At 33.4% G+C, this 20,968-nt stretch overlaps 2 protein-coding genes across 2 annotated transcripts; one reads left to right on the forward strand and one right to left on the reverse strand.

Moving 5' to 3' along the window:
* The first annotated feature begins 4,181 nt into the window (after positions 1-4,181).
* Positions 4,182-13,320, forward strand: LOC128673010 (multiple C2 and transmembrane domain-containing protein-like). The gene is made up of 15 exons (XM_053750585.2): positions 4,182-4,705; positions 5,154-5,328; positions 6,769-6,914; positions 7,025-7,177; positions 7,335-7,527; positions 7,704-7,879; positions 8,101-8,305; positions 8,553-8,698; positions 9,120-9,271; positions 9,747-9,805; positions 9,989-10,095; positions 10,216-10,325; positions 11,112-11,209; positions 11,715-11,777; positions 12,479-13,320. Exons 1-15 carry the CDS (start codon positions 4,242-4,244, stop codon positions 12,554-12,556), a joined length of 2,325 nt encoding a protein of 774 aa, XP_053606560.1. The 5' UTR covers positions 4,182-4,241; the 3' UTR covers positions 12,557-13,320.
* Positions 13,321-13,326: 6 nt separating this feature from the next.
* On the reverse strand, positions 13,327-19,853 carry b (black). Its single transcript, XM_053750586.2, has 4 exons — positions 19,496-19,853; positions 18,532-18,825; positions 15,400-15,767; positions 13,327-14,663 (listed from the first exon to the last, which is right to left on the reverse strand). Exons 1-4 carry the CDS (start codon positions 19,760-19,762, stop codon positions 14,060-14,062), a joined length of 1,533 nt encoding a protein of 510 aa, XP_053606561.1. The 5' UTR covers positions 19,763-19,853; the 3' UTR covers positions 13,327-14,059.
* Positions 19,854-20,968: the final 1,115 nt, after the last annotated feature.

Here is a 20,968-nt window from a genome sequence, read left to right on the forward strand (position 1 = left end):
CATTTCTAATTTACTTTTTCTCATTTTCAATGAATGTAAAAAAATAAAATAAAGTGTTGATTTAACCGTGGAATTAGTAGATACTCCGTACCCGGAGTACCTACTAATTCCATGGATTTCACAGATATATCTGTGGTTGATTTTATATTTCAATCAAAGATTTAATAAGTACTTCGTCCGAGTACCTGCTAACTCCATGATTTCAATTATAAAATCACCTTTTTTAATCTGTCCTTCAAATGTCCAAAACGCCGTTCGCCATATTGTGTTCGAGGTGACGTCACTCCGTTAATAATCAGATAATGAACGAAATAGATATTTGTCAATATACATGTTATTCTTCGCAGCGGATATATTTGTCAATATATCCGCTGCGAAGTTGCACTTTTACAAATAGCCCTGTAAGCTAAAGTGAGGTAACCTAAAGTTTGGTCACGGCAGTCACACCGAACTAAAGAAACTATTTTCAGTTTTGGTAAAGACTATGTCAGTTCTAGGTATCCATTTAAAATACATAAGTTGAGCGCGGTTCGGACAGCAATCTGAATGGGAAAGTTTCTGCAAGTCTCAAGACAGCCACCCACTGAACCTCCTTAGGTTCAGTGGGTGGTGGTTTATCCTTATAAATATTAAGAATATTAATCCTTATATTTTTATATCTTTGGACCAACCTGTATAGGTTGCCTAGCGATAAGCAAATATCGTAGCCCATTGACACCACTAACCAAACCAGCAAGTTTTGGAAAAAGCTAAATACGATGTAACTTGAAAATATTAACAAAACTATTATTGATTGAATCCTTGGACGTATATATCCACTGAGATAATAAAAAGGGTTTTTTTTATATATAGTATTCTGTATAGCGTAGCTTAACATGATTGAAGTTGAACAGCGATAGAGGTTCGACCTTACACCACCGCTCTGAGATCCTTGCCGATATAAAACCGCATTGCTAAAAGTATAAACAGTTAAACTTAGATCTTTGTCACTAAAAAGATGGTTTCATAAGTTCTCGCTATCTGTCAGATTCTATCTAAGATGAAAATAATTAACAATAATCGTTTATCCTTACATATAATAAAACAAAGTCCTCTACCGCGTCTTTCCGTCTGTCTGTTAGCGATAAAGCCGAAAACTACTGCACGGATTTTCATGCGATTTTCACCAATAGATAGAGTGATTCCTGAGGAAGGTTAGGGGTATAATTTATAATGTTTTTACCCGAGTAAAGCCGGGACGGGCCAGTAGTGCTATTTTAAAATTGAAACAGACGCTACTAATTTATCGACACCCCACCAAATCTTTCTCTATTCTGAATATCATTACCGTGCCTTTGTTCTCGTACAATTTTGGGTTGTCTCGTATAATAGAAATGCCCTATATTCTCTCTCATTCTCATTAGTTTTCCCGGGTTCCTCATCAGCCGTTAAACGTCTTTTTTTTCTTTTCCACTTCACATAGTCTTTGACATGCTTAACTATCAAACCCTCAGAACAATAACTAAAGCAACTCGAACCATTTGGCACACATATCATAATATATAAGTTTGGTAAATAGATTTGATATTTCTGATTTGATATTTAATTCATACCAAGTACCATCATTCAAATCTTTCTAGCATACCTACCTACATTACATAATAATATTTCCTCACATACCTTCAAACTGTCTTGTAGTACGGGGATAATACGATATTTTTAAGTATTTGTAAAATTGAACTACTAGCATATCGCCAATATACTATTGGAAAGTTGATAGGAGCGTAGATTTCATAATCAAATATCCTTTAGGCGTAAGCGTACATAACATATTTTCCAATTGACACAAACACAGTTGAAGAAAATCAGTTTTATCGGATTCCAAACATTATTACTTATAGCTACGCCATATAGCATCCCCTATTTCAATCCGAATTCAACTATCTATATATATATATATATTGATTTAAGTATGTGTTTCTACAACTTCCTGAGATCTTCATATAGTGATTTACGAGTGAAATAGCAATCTTTTGACACAGGAGTGCAGCCATATCTCAGTGCAGCCGCGCGCCGCGCCTCATAACTTACACCAACATTACAAACTGTGAGGGTTTCTACACACTGACATATTGCTAACTAGACAGCATTTTACAGGTCTGTCTGTGCCTATGTATCTTTAATACCACGCAACTGATTTTGATGCGATTTTTTATTAAATAGAGTAGTTACAGAGATGTACATAACATGCAAACGTGCGGAGCCGGATTGATAGTTTTTAATATTTTAACACCATAGTTTAAAAAAATGTTTTATTTTTATATGTTTTTATCAAATGTTTCACCACGAGCTTCAATAATGAGGAATGTCAATTCTTAAGAGTCTCATACGTATTCAATACGAGAAAGTTTTTTTTGTTAAAAACTACTTAGCTCAGATTGCTACATAGCAACAAAAAATCCAAACGTTTTCGATGCAAAAATATCTGTTCTTGTAATTCTTAAACTTTATGAATTACAAGGCAAAGGAAGCAATCGACAGAGACGTCTTGTTTTCGTCGTGTCCAGCAATGATATGCCTACGGTACTAACCGACACTCACGATTAATCACAGTCTGTTTTGGTATGTTTTCAGTCTTGCTATTACGGAGCTAGACGTGCTTAGAAGCTATTATTAGTATGGTATATTCGCATAAACCAGAAATAAAATATTAATCTTTCCTTTGCAAACGATACAGATAACAAATATCTAAGTGAACATCTTATCTAATCATATTTAATTCATATAATTTTATATATAGAGCCATTCCTACATTATTAAGTGAAAAACAGGACAAAAATAGGGTGGGTCTTCGATAAAATATCACTTATAATAAGAATTTCTACTACTAATAATTATGAACATATATAAGTATAATATAATATATAATATAAAACACAAAATTTTGAACATAGTTTTACAAGTGATGAAATCATTGAACATACGTAAATAGAATATGTAATAAAAAATATAACACTCGAACAAATCATATTAATTACCGATATTCAACAAAGTTCATCAAAATCCGTGCATACCAATTTGCAAGATTTAAGACTTATAAAAACGGCCCTAATTGGTTGGATCCATCTAACCGTCAGGAAGAAAGAGAACCAGGATCAAAGAAGAATGACTAGAATAAAAAGAAAAGAAACGTTTATTTCTGTTGATCGGTCGTATTATGGTCGGATCCAAAGATTTAGAAGGATGAACCACGAAAGAAGTCTCACAGACGTTACTGTCACTGCAAACAACAATGTGGCATATCTTTTATTGATAATTCCTCATATTGCCACGGGCCTTATGTGGTATCTAGTAACAATTATCCTCAATCCCCGCCACATATTCACTCACTCACATCCAATTTTAGAAAATATGATGGCAACAATTTGCGCACACTCATAAAACCTCAATTAAAAACACATTGCTTAATGTGACCTTTGGAAAGAGCGTCTCCGTTTCGATCAAATCGAATCATTTATTCATAAAGGCACTTTTGCACGTCAAATTTCATATTATATAGTAATTTCTCAAAAAGCTACAAACTACTGGCATCATCATCTGGCATACTGGCAGAACCTCACGATTCGGCCGTTCGTAACGGCACTAGTTGCTGACTTTACGAAAAATCGTTGCTGATCAATCGTTGATCAATACAGTATTGAGCATTATTATGGCACTCAAATCTGCCTCGCGCGAATAACCCGCCAGGTATGTAGGTACGTAATAATATTTTTTTTGCACGCTTATATCGTATTTATTTGATATTATAAACCTCTCAGCATCGGAAATTTCCCAAGATAGATGCGAAAGTCTGTCTGTCATGCATTTACGGCAAATTAACTGAACTCTGGATTCTGATGAAATTATGAGTTATAAATATATTTAAAAACTCAAGTTTAAACATAAGCATTTTTTTTCATCAAATTTCTACTCCCAGAGACCAGAACCGATGTTAATACACTTGTCCTCAAATGAAACTGCGGAAGACATATAGTAAATTCAATAAATTGTATAATCAACAAATCATAAATTATTTTTTTCATAAATAAGGTATAATCACACAGTATACCAATTGATATCCACAAAATAATCAATAACCGGCAAACCTGATAAGATATGATACAATACCTGCCAACTCTTTTGTCAATTTGGCAGTCAGTTGATAACAAGGTTCCATCAGTACAGTAGCTTATTCGCATGACAGTGTCATATTTCTGTTTACAATGGAAAGGGAAAATAATTTTAATGTGACGAAAATGAAACATTTTGCAAAACTCCACGAGAAAATCCAAAACAAATACAATGAAATGCAAAGGAAACTCGAGAAATCTAAATCAGTAGAGTCATTGACGACAGACGATTACAATTCGTTTAAAGACAATATGAAGTGTTCAAGTACTAACGATTTAACTGACGATGTCTTCATTGATAATCATAATAAAAATTATCCTTTAATGCACACAGTAATAGTGGAAGATATTAATAAAATTGAAATAAGTATTACCGATGTTCACTCGAAAGCAGCGAGCGTTTCAGAGTCGGCGGAGACTAGTCTCAATGCGGATAGTTCTGTCAATGGAAAAAGTCAGGGCGTCCAGGATCCCGAAACTGATAATGCAAATAAAAATGTTGAAAATGTCGACATGGTCGATGAATTCTTGAACGAGTGGATATTTAACAATGACATGTAAGTTCTTATAAAATGTATTATTGTGCTAATCTACACACTATAATGCGAAAACCTTCATATATTTTATTTTCTTTCATCACTTCCCTAGTTGGTGACTCCACAAGCAGTGCTTGTATTATTGTGTTTCAGTTTGTAAGGTGAGAGTGGCTGATAATGGTCCCAAAATATCAAAATTCCCCTTAGGCTCAACTGAGCCTATTTGAATTTTGATTTTGGAGAATTTTCATCAGTTGATGATGAAATAATATATCTAGATTTATTATTAAACTCAATTCGAAAACTAATATCTCAAAGCACATACATTTGCGTTTTTATAATAGAAGTTATTTTAATATTAACCTTAAAATTAGTTTAATCTCCTGATTGATCTGTATAATATGCTGGATATTGACATCCTTGGCTCGATCTTCTTTATGTAACGCTGGCGTGACTAAAATCTTCACAGGTTAAATGAAATCGATGAGGACAATAGGGCTCCGTCAGTCTCGGCGAGTCCAAGGCCTTCTCTAAGATCTAAAATCGGCTCCCGCATGTCAGCTGTGCGGGAGAGACGGCGCGAGTCTAAGGAGAAGAGATTGTTGGAAAAAAAGTCGTCGCTCCAAATCTCCAAATCAGATAAGGTATTTTGTAGTTACTTTTGGATTTTAATACTGAAAGCTTTGTTATTACTGATGGGCTTAAAATTAAAATCTTCATAGAGTATAAAAGTATTACATAAGTGTATAATGATAAAGACTCAGCAACCATAAAATCTGCTTCTTCCCTTCTATGTATTCTCTTTAAAAATTGAGTCAGTCAATATTCATTAATCGTAATTAGTAGCCATTACGATTACTGAATCTGACTTTACTCAATTTTGTTATGTGATTAGATTTATAATTATAAAATGATATAATACATTATGTAAATTCATACATATTCTAAGGTCTAAACGATACTAAATTACATACATGTACTCATTCGCCCGCGGGGCCCTTCTAAATCTATGCGGGGGATCTATGTATGCTCATTACACTTCTACGGTAACTTATTTTTTTAATTGTACAACTCACACTTTTATCTATGAACTCACAGCATTCAGCCAATTTTGCCAAGAAACGTCAAAATTGAGAACAACAAAATCTTGACAAATGGCAGTGACTTGAACGGTTATATTTTTTGTTTATATAAATATTTAATGTGCAAGCATAATGTAATTTAATAAATTATGTGCACATAAATAATAAAATAAAATAAAATAAAAATATGCCCTACTTATTCTACTCCTATTTTTATCAAAATCTCTCATGTTGAGCCGCAGGAGTAGTGCGTAAGTTCAGACGTCTTCGACCCAGTGCATTTCAGCTCTCTTGAGTTTCATCTTTCATTTATTAATCACGGCCTCGCCCGTGGTATTTTTTCATTATCTATAGCTTATTACTTCCAATCTTTCCAATATTCTTTTGTTACCTCTCACCAACTTCTGCTTTTAAGACTCACTGTTAACATTCCTACCTTGATTGACATAAGAGGTTATGGATTTCAATAGCTTGGAAAGCATAGTGCTTTGATATTACCATTTTGGTTAGAATATTACAGGCTTGAATCACTAGATGATGATATTATGAACAGCCTGGATCGACGCAAAAACTATTATATTACTTTATCATCTGCCACTCTTTATTGCACTTTATGTAAGGTCAGTAATCTGTATCTTTAAAAAAAATCTCTACAGAACTCTTTTCGAGTGTGTTAATTTAGAAATTATTCAAACATTAGAAATATTCAAGCATTTAACATGACTTTAACGACTACCTACCGCGTCTAACGTAAACGTAAACTTAAACTATCAATCAGTGTGCAGGTTTCCTCACGATGTTTTCCTTTACCGGTGGCATGTGGTGATCTATGAAAACGAACTCTACCATAAATGAGCCAGATTGGTATACAAACTCATGTGACACGAGTAGGATTTGAACCACAGTGTCTAAGAGACATGAATCTCTAAAATTTTGCGTGGCTTCAAATGGTTTTGTCATAGGTAGTGATTATATTTTTACTTATTCCTTATATTTTTACAGTTACTTTTGAGTTCTGCTTCAAAATCCGATGTTAGACTAAAAGAAAGGAGAACAAAATTCGCAACAGTCACAATTGCGCTAATCGAAGTATCCGGATTGAACGTCGACCCGGCAGATGAAAGGCTAAACTTGCAATGTCGTTTCAGGTAAATAATAATTAAATATATGGCTTTTTAAATGCATAGTTACAAGCTGCGCTTTGGAAGTAGAAATTTTGATATAATAATACCCAGTGATGATTTTTTTTTATTAACAGGTTGGGTGTAGAAAAACACAAATCAAAGCTTATCAAAAATGTAGTTACCCCTATTGTGAAGTGGCAAGAACTTTTTAACATGAATATGTATGACGACAACCTACTTGAAATATCGCTTATGGCTATGGATAAAAGAGACGGAACTATTGGCAAGTATGTAAAGGAACATATTAGTCCTATAAACTTTTTTTTTATAGGATCCATATCCTCCCGTGGTTGTCGTACGAGGCGACTAAAAACAAATTCTGTTTAATATAAAAATTGTGGAAGAGCACAAAACTATTTTGTGAGAAAATAATCTTTGTTGCAGAACCACAGTCGATCTATCTATATTAGAACAGGAAAAAACTCATGTCATGAGATTGCCTCTAGAAGGTTCCATGGACAACGCCGAAGTATTTTATCTACTCACCATCAGTGGAACTCCATACGACGGCCTGCTTGTAGACCTTGATAATTATCAAGAATATCAAATGAGATTGCAATCAGAAGACGAAGAATTCGTAAGTTTATCTATGATAAAATGTTATTCTTTTTTAAAATTCATTCATCTCTCTACTTTGACGACTTCTAACGTTGACCTTCAAGTCACACATAGCGTACTTATAAAAAGTGGTACCTATACCCCATATTGTGGTAATTATAGCCATTATTGATTTTTGTTTAATACAAATTTCAGAGTTGGTTCCAACTAGAAGACTTCGGTAAAGTTGGTCGTTTGTCCGTCATCGTCTACGGCGCCAAAGGCTTAGCGTTACCTGACTGTTACTGTAGTTTAAAGTTGGTCAACCAAAGAAGGCAAACGCACACCGAATACAGAACAAATGATCCAAACTGGATGAAAACTTTTACATTGTAAGTAAAATGGTGTACATTGTAAGTATATTGACTCGGCTAGCATTATTTACTATTTTTGAGACAAATAACTAGGTACTTTTCTTATAATTTATGAATAACTTCAAAATCAAAGTATTGTGTGACAAATTTTCATTGAATTTTAGCTAGTGTTGAATTTCTTTGCCTACGTTGCAACGTTGAAAGTCGTTACGCTCGTTTGATTTTATTAATATTTGTAGTGATGTAACGGATATAACTTCAAAATTGGAAGTATTTGTTCGAGATGAAAGGAAAGATGAAGAAGTTGGTCGAATAGTAGTTCCGTTACTTCGCATAAGAAATGATGCCAAAGTTTGGTACATACTCAAGGACGAAACATTGCGAGAAAGGGCCAGAGGACAAAATCCTGCAATACAACTAGAAATGAGAATCTCTTGGAACATAGTGAGTAACTTTTTTGTTTTCATCCCTTTTCTGAAATAATTTTAGATGAGTCCTTCTCCCGATATCATGTTAACAATGATGAATTGTGCTTCTTTTTCATGATATACGGATAAATGATAAGATGTTTTCCAAGAGAGGAAAATCAGATGTATTCTACGTGTTGCTTCTACCCGAAAAGTTCATATTGCCCATATTCAAAGTATCAAATTCACATTAAATTTACTTTATTTCACTGCTTTCATTTCAGATTAAAGCTTCTTTGAGAATTATAAGACCAAAAGAAATCGATTATCTCGAAACAAGTGAAAAATTTGACAGGAAACTCTTTTTTAAAAACATTGCTAGAGCAAAAGGTGTGTCGATTTGGATACTGGACTTTATAAATTCACTTAGGTGAGTAATTGTTTGATTACTTACATAGTGAAAATAATTACCACCACAATATCTACGAGTATATTACGAGTATATATACCTAATTTAAAATCTAAGTACTAACTGCACTTTCAAATATAGTATTCATGCAGAGCCAAAACCGCAACGCGTACAAAATTGAAATTTATACACGGCAGAGATTACAGCGTAAGTGAGCAATAAAAAAGGAATTTTGGAAAATTTTCTCCTGGTAGAAAGGAATAAAAACGACATAATCCGCTAGTAATAAACTATGCTGACGATCATTACAATGATTATAAACTGAACAAAAAAAGTCACAAAATTTTGAAAAACTCAATAATAAATTTCTAAAGGAAATAGACTTTTCTTCGAATTATAACTACTAAATAACGTTTACATTAAATTAACTAAATATTTTCAGGTCCTGCTTCGAATGGGAATCCAGATATTGGAACACTTTTTGGCTTATATTTTGGCTATTGTTTAATTGGTACTTTAGACCTTGGATGGTGCCACTGCTTTTAATAATACCGTTCATATGGTACAGACCACCTAAATACTTTCTTGTTAATTGTAAGTACCTATACCTATGTAGTATACTTATATAACATATACTAGCTTTTAAACAATACAAACATTAATTATTAATTATTTATTATTTATTAATTTAGAAACAAACATTATTTTCATACAAACTTTCACGCCCTCATTATAGTCATTTGGAGATTGATTTACTATAATACCAAATTTCTTCAAAATCGGTCTAGCGGTTTAGTCGTGAAAACGGAATAGGCAGACTTTCATATTTATAATATTAGTATGGATACATACCAATCACTTTGTTATACCTTACTCTAACCTCTAACTCAGTAGCCCAAAAGTAGATCTATCCTATCCTCCGAATGGAGATAGCGCCAGTCTTCTGTTTGCGCTATATGGTTCGCCAGTTTACTGCTCCCAACTCCCGCAGATCAGTTCACACACACATTGTCGCTTGAATGAATTATAGGTACTTACCTAATTAATTTTAATGTCTTTGTCCCCACAGGGAAATCTTACATAATGCGTAGGATGCGTAATAGAGAACAATCAATAGATTTAGACAAGGTATGTATGTATTTTCTCTTCTAAGTTCAACTAAGAGCATGAATGTGTCTAATATCATTATCATAAATTTATTCTAATTATTTAAACATCTCCACTGCTGGGCACAGGCTTTCCTTATACTCCTGTACAATCCCAGTTTTATTAACGTTATGTATTTAGATTTGTCGCATTTCACTTTTACAGATATATAGAAAAACGCTTTGGCAAAAAATAAATAACTTGCAAGACTTGATCTACACCGCACAAATATTTTTGGGCAAATTCGCATCTTTTGGGGAAAGTGTTAAAAAGTAAGTATGTACAGGTTCCAAACCCAATAATATTTTTAAATTCATTTATCGAACTAGTTATATAATATAGCTACTACGACACGAAAACTTTTTTTTACTAATAGAAAATTATCTTTTCAGCTTATTCAACTTCTCTGATCCATATGTAAGCTTATTGGCCATATTTTTTTTACTCTCAATATCTACAATTATATGCTTAATTCCTGTCAAATACTTATTTATGGGATGGGGTAAGTCTCTCTGTATAGTTTTGGCTTTTAGTATTCTAGATACATCATTTACGTAGTTTATAAATCTTATCCTATGTTTTTATTTGTAATTGTGAAGAATAACTTGAAATTATCGTGAAGTTTTATATCCAAATTCATTTTTTAATTTACTGTAAACGGTGGCGTGTGGGTGCTCCCATCCCAGTAACCTAGAATAGGATATTCGTGTGACTATGATATCGTACAATCGATTAAGGAACACATAGCCTTAGCAGATTATATCAACTTTAAACGTTGCCAAAGATTTGTGACGTCAGGCGAATAGTAGCAAAATCATAACCCAATCTTTATAGGTTTTTTTTTATTTTTAAATACCTCACTCTCATATATCTGTCGCCAAATAATAGTGCTTGCATTATTGTGTTCCGGTTCAAAGGGTGAGAGAGGCAGAAGACGTGTAATGAAGGGGTGCTGTGGCAAAATACCCTAAGCCACGCAGTGGCATGATACCTCTGGTATTACATTCGTCCATGTGCTGCAGTGAGCAATTATCATCAGGCGGGTGCCGATCATTTGCCATCTAGCTATAAAACAACTTGATCCCAAGCAACCCCAAATGCAACCTGGAACACGCGAGGATGAGAGAGTTTGCATTTAAATTTATTGTATATTTTAATATGAAATTTACATAGATGATAAAATAAAATATTATTAAATATGCCAACGAAATAAAAATATCTCTCAGCGACAGAAATTTCAACCCAAATATTTGCATGTACACCTAACCTAACCTAATATTTATTTTAGGTATAAAAAAGTATGTGAGGAAAATGATTTGGCCAAATAGAGTGCCACACAGCGAAGTAATGGATTTGATCTCACGAGTACCCAACGATGAGGACTTGGTAAGCAAAATTAAGTGTTATTTACCACAGACTACTCGATATAAAATAAGATTCAGTGGTCATCAATGAAAAAAAAATAGATTTTACTTTAAAAAAATACTCTATGGCCTAATAGTCTGCCCACAGGCTCCAGATAAAATTATTTTTTGGTCACGCGTTGGGTGACCAAAAATTAATTGTATCTTTAATCGAAGTCTATCGAAGTCTACTGTAATCGAAGGGTATTTTCCGTATACTCGTACAAACTAGTCGTTGAGACTACCTGCTATTGAATTTATCACAAAATCTACATACAAGAATAAAACATGTTTTAAATATTAAAGACCAAAATCATTAAACAAAAAACAAAATTACATACTACCTACTACTAAATTACTACTCATAACTACTACTAATACTTATTTATATAAACTACAAAATGTTAAACTAACATTATTACGTAATTTGCAATTGCAATTGTGACATCTAGAAATTTTGCTTTTAAACTTAATCATTTCATTTTCAGATCGATTATGAATTGCTTCCAACGGAATCGGCAATGAAATCACAGTTCCTAGGAAAAGACAAAGTATAATATTTTTTACATTTTTGCTAGTATTTAGAATGTATGGTATCTTAAGTAGAGTAATAGGTTTGTACTTCAAATAGGACTGTAACTTAATTTTGATCTGAATTTAATTAGTAGAAAATTAACAATTTTCATTCAAGTACCAAAAAATCTTTTGTTAATATTATAATATGAACATAAACATACCAATACATTATTAAAAAATCAAACCGCAATTTACTAATTATATATTTCGATGATCCCCAATTAGAATATAAGATACATGTCAGTGAACTAAATCTTAATATTGTCACTAGTAAATACCATCAAAGTTCCATAGCGGAACTACTTAACAGTGAATATTTTTTAATTAATAGTTCCATTATTAAAATAATGGATCTATTACTTTGATTTCTTCATGGTCACTGGTACATCAACAGTTTCGGATGGAACTACTGTTGATTATTTAGACGTGACAAAATAACTCTCCCCTTCTTTGGTATTCTATATTCTTATTTCTGTGATTAGTCTGTAGTTATAGTTGATAAGTAATTAAGTATATAAACTAATTATATATAAGTAGATTATCAATTAAATTTTTCTATTTACTATTTTATACTAACTTTTGCCTTGACATATTTTGTAAGAATTATCCCATGTCATAAGTTTTTACCACAACTATTTTTTAAATAATCCTGAATTGTGTTTCATGTGATTTTAAGGACGAAGAAGAGGTGTTTCAAGATTTAATAGTTTGTGAAGAAGATACAGAAAATATGCAAAACATAGAAGGCATTTAGATGCTTTATAATGTATTACTGTACTACGTAATTTGTTGAAAAAATAATAAATAATGCCGTCCTAACAATAGTGTTTGAATCTAATTCAATCGCAATCGAATCTTCGCAAGATCATTGTATGTATGTACCCTATATAGTCTATTCTATAGTCTATTCTAAGTACCCTATATATTTTAACTAGACCGAAACATACTACATACATTAAACATTCCACATAAGAAATTGTTATAACAATACGATATAACTTTTGAACTATTTACTTATTGTGTGATTAGGGATCCCTAGAGGTTTCTGCATAGAATACCTAGTGTATAGTATTACGAGTATATGTGTTCGCGTGGAACATTGATGAATGGCATATTAATACACAGCGGACGATTCACGAGTGTTCAGGGCGACAGGGAGCCATTTATCTTCGAGGGAAGACCACGTTTAGTTTTTTTAGCAAACGTTTAGTTTGATGAATGATATGACGTTTCTCGTTCAGATTTTGATGGGGTCAGGTGATGGTGAAAATTGAAACCTTTTAGTCCGTCTATCTAGAATCATTTTTCTCAAAAATTTCAATTTCATAAGAGAAACCCATCGGGACTTTGAAATTGGCAGGAAGCAAGGTGACAAAAAGCCTGACACATAAAGGAAAAATTCCGAAATGCGATTTTTCTTACATCGCAGAAAAAAACATGACGAACTTATATTTCTAATAAAGCGCACAAATTTATGTTTGCTTTTATTAGTAGAAGAGGTAACTATCGAATAGATAAACAAACTCATTTTCATATTGTTTTATTAGTTGATATGACATCGAATATGATTCATAACTTAATATATGTATATTGTATAAGTCTGTGTGCTTCATGGTCAAATTTGATTGATATTTCATTACTAATTATATAAGGTCGAAAATATTTATATAGTACCTAACTTAATTTGTTTCTAATGTAAGTAGATATGTATATTCTTTTTTTATTTTCATGATATAACTTCGTGTACCATATAATTATATATACAATTTTTAATTTTTAGTGGAAAATAACAAATGCAGAATCTTGCCGAATTTTGTTTAAAGCTAGTTTTAATTCTATTTATTTTTGTACTATTGTAGAAATATACGCTATTTTATAATAGCTTATTTTATTAATTTAATATCACATAAACACTATTCTAAATAAATTATATGAAGGGCACAACATTCTCTTTTAATAGTAGTAAATCTGGATTATAATTTCAAATAACATTTAACATATTCATATCACATCAAATCATTTTTCTTTATCAGTCAAAATAATATCTGCTTGAAAGTATTTTAGTACGTACTAACTCCAATATAAAGTTATAGGTACTCGTACAATCTCTACGTGTTTCCAATATATTATATATGTTTTTCGAACTCAACGAATTATCAATTTCAAGTAAAATTACAATAAAATTTCATATAATCATAAAATAATTTAAAAAATATAATCACAGGATATAATACAAGATTTGTTGTCACATGTTTGTTTAAACTTTAATATGTTTGCCGAGCCGCTCGAATTCGTTAGCAAAGTAAACCATATCCTTCTGCTCTAAAGCCGAGTTTTGGAACACGATCCGGAAGAAATTTGGCAGGTCACCTTGCGGCTGGTACGTGACCATCATACTTCCTTCCTTTATCATTCTTTCCTTTATTTTCGGCGCCACCTTGTCCAACCTTTCTCTATAGTCTGGCTCGTTCTCAAGACCGCGGAGGCAAAGTGGTATATACCAGAACATTATGTTGGTGCATTCTGGCTCATCGATGACCAATCGGAAACCGTCGCGCTGTCGGATGTGGTCCAAAAAGAATTTGGCGTTATCGAAAAGTGTGTCGATATGTTTTTCAAATCCATCAGTTCCTTTAGCCTTCCACATGAACCAGAATTTGAGGACGTCGGCGCGGCGGCCGCACTGTATGTGTTTGTCGCCGGTGTCGTACGAAGTATCGTAGAATTTGTCTTTCTGGAAGAGGTACTTGGCGTCCGACGAGTGGCCGTGTTTGAGGAGGTCCTTGTGTCTGATTAGGAAGGTGGAGCATTGTTGCGGAGCCGCCAACAGCTTGTGAGGGTTCCACACCACCGAGTCCGCCCTGAAATGTCAATCAAATTATAGAAATACATTGTATTTACTGGGCTCTATTATTTGTTGTCCAAACTTTAAGTAACTTTTGAAAATGATTATGGTTTTTTTTCTTTATAACGACTTAATTTTGCGTTGTAAAAATAAAATTTTAATAACAACAATACTGCAGAATTGAACACATTAAACAAATCTTGCAATTGGCACAATAAAGATCTGTTTAAACAATGTTATTTGACGGAAAATGAAAATTATAATATTATGCATATTAAATAATCAAGTCACGTTAATTTGGCCAGTGACACTGCCTCAAAGTTCATTGATTACTAAATCAAGGTTCGTTCAAGGATTTATTTTGCAACTCTTAATATTTTAATCGATAAATTCTGTTGTGTGGCATTTAAAAACTCTCATTTACAATATTTTAGTACTGTTTTTTATCAATGCCGTTATCCGTCTACATGGTTCTTAATGAAATTTCATCACTGCTTCGAATTAAACTAAAATTTTGGTTGGACCACGGTTTAATTACGGCCAAATAAGTTACGAAAAACGGCCAAGTTTAGCGACCACTTTGTGCGAGATATAAACTATTGGCCACGATCGTGACGAAAATGAAAAAAGGAAAATTTGCATATATTGCACATTCCTTGTTTTCCTTGCATTGATAAAAAAACAATTCTCATTGAAACTAAACAGTAACTATCGTTTTTCCATAAATAAAATAGTTTTTATCAAAAACTTACATTTCAATTCCATTCAGAAGATGCCTGTGTTTCCTTGACATGAGCGCTCCGCCACCCCAAGCAGCGTCAACATGGAACCACAGATTATACTTCTGACATAATCCTGCAATGGCGATCAAGGGATCGAAGGCACCATACACTGTGGTTCCCGCTGTAGCCGTGACTAAAAACGGTGTGGCGCCATCTTCTATGGCCTCGTTTATTTTGAATTCTAAATCGTTTACATCCATTTTCCCGTATTTATCGGCTTTTACTTGAATGCAGTTATCGTCACCGATTCCCATGAAGGCGGCCATTTTGCGTGTGGAGTAATGAGCCAATTCTGATGTAAACAGAACCAATCGGGGCACTGCATATACGCCTTTGGTCTGGAAAAGACAATGAGTAATTGTGATTAAAATATGGAATGATTGTATTAAATTTTAGCGGTCAGTATGTCTTTCTATATACTTATGTATCTACATACGGTACATGAAATTGGGATGCGGTTTCCACAGTCGTATAGTTCTAGAAAAAATATCTATTTTCAATTCCGGCGATCTGCTTTGAACCGGGTATAATAACAAGATCAATAAGTAACAAACCAAGTCGCGGGCAAAAGGTAGTTAGTAATTGAATTTGACACTGACCTACCATCGAGCGTCTAATTAAGTCATCATTATTAAGTTCATATCTAAGTATCTGTCCATGGCGACCTAATTAGATAGCCATGATAATTCGATTAAAGTAATTTTCATTGGTGATTAAATCGATAAAGTCAACGAACTTCTTCTCATCGAATGTGTTATTGCTTACACTATTATTAGACACTATTGAAGTTACCTGAAGGTATCTGACATGGCTCGGAAACCGCCGTCTTGTAACAAACGCATACTTACTAAGTTACTAGTGTGCAGATTTCCTATGAAAATATGAACCGACAGGAGTTAAGACCAGTTACAACTAAAATATACTAATAAAGTTGTACAAAAGCCTTGAAAAAAGACCTCGTAGCATTTTAAGCAATAACTGGGTTATAATGTTTTAATTACAAGGTACTTAATTGTCTACTCCTGTAATAAGTACTATCACGTAATTGATTGGATTTAATATGCAAACTGCTTTAGAGGACGTTTAAAATGCAACAAGATTTGCAATTTTTTTAATAACATAAATGCAATGCTTGTCAGAATATTTATCATTTATTATTTTTATAAAAATCTATTTATTAAACCTAAATTCCACATTAAACCTAGCTTATTAGATTAGGGTTTATATATATCGAGGTTATTAATTAGTAATGCAAATAAAATCTATAATATCTCGTTGAATAAAAATATTTGATACTTACGTAATAGAGCGAAGCGGTGGTGGTGAAAGTTAAGACGACCGCCTGTGAACCGTAAGGTCCCAGGTTCGAATCCTACTCATGCCATATGAGTTTGTATTAGGTATACCAATCTAACTCCACTTGCTTCTGGTGAAGGAAAATATCGTGAGGAAACTTGCACTCTTGTTGATTATCAAGTGTCTGTAATGGATGAGGCAATGGCCATAAAACAATAGTGCCAAGAAAGTCGTTGTGTGTTTGCTTCGACGTAATGACCACGAACTTCAGCCATGAGGAATACGACTATGAAGAAGAAGAATACCTAAAGCAAATGGTTTCTACTAAACGTTATTAAAATAGCTGACCTGTCAAGAATTACATTATTATTATTTATTTAAGTAGGTCAAGGTCAAATATATGTAGAAAGCAAAATAAATGTAATTAAATATTAATAAGTATTATAATATATTTTTAATTCCATATTTCGTCTGTTTTTCAATCGACAGCTAGCCTCCATATATTACCAATATTTTTTTATCAATAACTTGTGAAACTCTTCAATATTGATGGTGTCTCTTACAATTCCTATGCAATACTTTTGCTATACGGTAGTATAGAATTGTAATACATGCGCGTTCAAGTATAGAATTTTGTTATGCACGTGCTGCATACGCTTTCGGTGTGCACGTTCGTTAACTTTTTGTGTATAAGTCGCTATACTACAAAACAGTTAAAAAAGCGGAAATGGTCCATATATTTTACCTCAGTTCCGAGGTAGGTCTGCCTAATTGCATGGTCTTCAAGGCTCTGAGCTATCGTATCAAAATCACGCGATCGACGTAATGATCTACAATCGGGGTTAAGGCGCTCATACGCCGTATTTCCTATTAAACAGTTTCCAATAGTAATCTACATTATAAAGCTGATACCTCATTTTGAAAACTAATAATGAGATGAAAAAATGATCTGGAATTGAACGGGAACCTAACTAATGTTTGATAATAACCATTTTTTAAACTAAGAAATAGCTAGACCGATTTGAAAATATTTTATTAGTTTTTCCCGTTGTAATTGGTAATAAGTTTTTGACTTTTGATTCAAATTCCCACATAAACGATGTCGTAGACAGATATGAATAACAACCAAAAATACAATTAGTTTACCCACTTCGAAATTGAATATGAACTATATTTTTTATTATTCTAAATGCAGTCCACTATTTATTTAGATATGAGCTGCACAGCTACATCATAAAATAATGAAAAATTAATTGATGTTGATATTTCCGATCAAGTAAAAGAAGTGAATTGTCCTATATTATCATGTATGCAAAAGGGTTATCTCCTGAGAGGACGCTCAAAGGACCATTAGGTACCAGCACTCGCTTTTATGATCTTCATTTTAATCAATAAGTCATACATTCAATGATATTTTATTAATTCGAACTTTAACTGAACTTGAATAAAATCTGACACTATGGTGTTAGAAATAACACACACAAAAAGAAAGAAGAGGAAGAAAATTCAAACTTGGAAAATGAAACTTGCATCACTAGAGATGCCATTGGATAAACTCCACTATCCCAGATATATAAAGTAGGAAACTTTCAAATAAAGTTCTCACAAAACCTAATGAACATCGTAAAAGACTTCAAAGACAATGCCTCGAACGAAGTTTCTGTTTCTAATATTCTCTGTCTCAGACATTTATGTAGACAATTTTAAGTACACGAATTATTGATGTCTTGCCGTTGTTATTAATTTAAAATTACAAATTTAATGACATAATTTTGCACTTCGCGCAGTATCAATCAAAACACTGACCTTAATTTCAGGATAATAGTAGAACCGAGCGCAGCTAATAGCGTAGCCATTAGCCAGCGAGCCGCCTGGGCAAAAAATGCCGTCGCCATTGCCTTCTGGCCAACCGACGATGCTCCTCATCTCCTTGAGGACATCTTCTTCCATGAGAGTGAAGACTGGAGCCACTTCGTAGGTGTAAACACTAGGGTTCAGCGCGTCAGTCAACCATTGGCCAACCAAGCCGTAGGGATCGACTGAAGAGAACAACTGGTTGACGAAATATGGATGCCCTGTGTTTACCGAGTATCTGGTGACCTGTAATGGAAAATTTTATGTTATTTGAGTATGATATTTTGGAAAACTCATCAAAAATAAAATAACAACTTGCCGCATATGATAATGTTTGAACACTAATTGTCGAAAGGTAGTTGTAGTCACCGGATTTATCAATTTTTACGGGATATTGGCAATATTTTATAATTTTTACAAGACTTTTTTTCACTTATTTCTATGAATACAGTGGTAAACCTGTGGTGTACAAATAGTTACATTTATAGACTGCATACATATAAATTACATATTATTACATGGAGTGACAAAGTCGAGTAATATTAAATAAGAAGTGCCAAAACTTAAGTAGGTAAAGAACGTCAAAAATATAAGCTTATATTTTTTACTTTTTAATACTTACCTATTTGTAACCCATTACAGACAGGCAAAATAATAATGTAATACTAAGCAAATGTAGAAAGAAAACTTAGTTACTGTTGCTCGTTTTAAAGTACTTAAGTAGGTACCTATTTTTAATCTCGCATACTTAATTTATTAAACCGGAAATATGCACAGTTTCCTTCCGAGTTAATTTTTAACCGCTTATTTATAAAGTGTAACTTTATTCTAATTTTAACGAACTGACTTTTAGAATATGAACTTCTTGGCCTTGCAAATAAAATTAAAACCGAACTGTTTATTTTGAAATACTTACATCAGCCATGAGTTTCAAGAGTTCTTCGTGAGAAACCGGCTCTTTCTTGGGTTTCAAATCGATTGCATTTTTGATGTCCTGTGGGGTTGCCCACTCCACCACCTTCGAGGTCCGCGACGTTCTCCCGAACACCACCCTTTCAACCAGCAAGTCCACTGCGCGCCTAATGAAATCCTCATGCTTTTTCCTCTCCGGCAGAGTTTTAAACAGATCTTTGTCAATCTCTTCTTCGTTCACGGACAAAATGAGGTCTGAATCGGCTGGCATTTGGACTGTTGATCTGACTGTCGTTTAAATAAATTTCATTGGCGCTGTCGTCCAGCCGCGGTACGCTCGAACGTGGTTTGGCCTACTCCTGATTGAGTAGCCTTCTTAAATACTGAGTGTAGTGCGTCAATTCACTTTGTAAGGTTACGCTTATCCGTTCTAGTAGACGATTAGGCGGCAGGTATCTGTATAAACAAACGCTTGTAGTCTGAGATTAGGGTTTAGATAAATTATTATGAAAACGGGGATAATAGATTTCCCGCCGCTTCGTTCGTGTTAATAATCGTATAGATATATTTATATACGAGTAACTAGGTATGCCAAGCTTTTTTATAAAATGAAGACAACATGTACAATATACCTAATTTTGTTTCTTTATTTTTCATTAGCTGGAATTGTCTAATAGATTAGTCCATATCAGAAATTTATTTTCTTTATGTACACAACATAACAGTGTAAACATTAACACATTCTATTAGGAGACTAATTAAGTATAGTTTGTAAAGTCTATCTGCTAGATTAAATGTACCATCCCTGCTACCAGGAGGTCAATTCTGTAAAATTAAATTCATAATCACGTCTCTATAGTAGTCCTTGTGTGGCAATTACCAATGAGATACGATTTAGATGTAACGTTAACGGAATCTATACCTTGGTCAATTTCACTTGCATTTCTTTAAAGATAAAATCATCGCAAAGTTAACTCTATCCAAGGATAGTTTTTGTCTAGCCACGCTGTTTATGACGAGGTCAACCGACCTTTGTTACTTGGTTAATCAACTGCGAAACTAACACAAAAACGTAGTAAAGATGTACCCAACACTTATTTAATGAAATGAAAACTATGTCTCACAAGGCGTGTGGTCCTTGTGGCGTGTGGTTCCACTCTAGAATAGGACCACTCCACATCGACTACGACTAAGGGACACGCCTAGACAGCTGTTAGGCATCAATAGCATTCCCGAGTAGGGTCGACATCATACAGGCGGCCGGTTGTTAAATCAGGACTGACAAATCTTCCATGTCTTACAGACAGACTGACAGACTTCACATTCCTAATTGTGATCAAAGTTTTTTGTAAATTTTAAGTCTTTTTAAAATGAAAATGTCTTAAAACTATTTCAGTTAAAGTTTAGTTAACTAGTTCGTATTTTGAAAAATACTTTGAAAAAGTTACTAACTCAATTTGTTCAGTTAGAATTGCGT

The sequence above is a fragment of the Plodia interpunctella genome, chromosome 10 (assembly GCF_027563975.2).
Source record: "Plodia interpunctella isolate USDA-ARS_2022_Savannah chromosome 10, ilPloInte3.2, whole genome shotgun sequence".
NCBI classification, from domain to species: Eukaryota; Metazoa; Arthropoda; class Insecta; order Lepidoptera; family Pyralidae; genus Plodia; species Plodia interpunctella.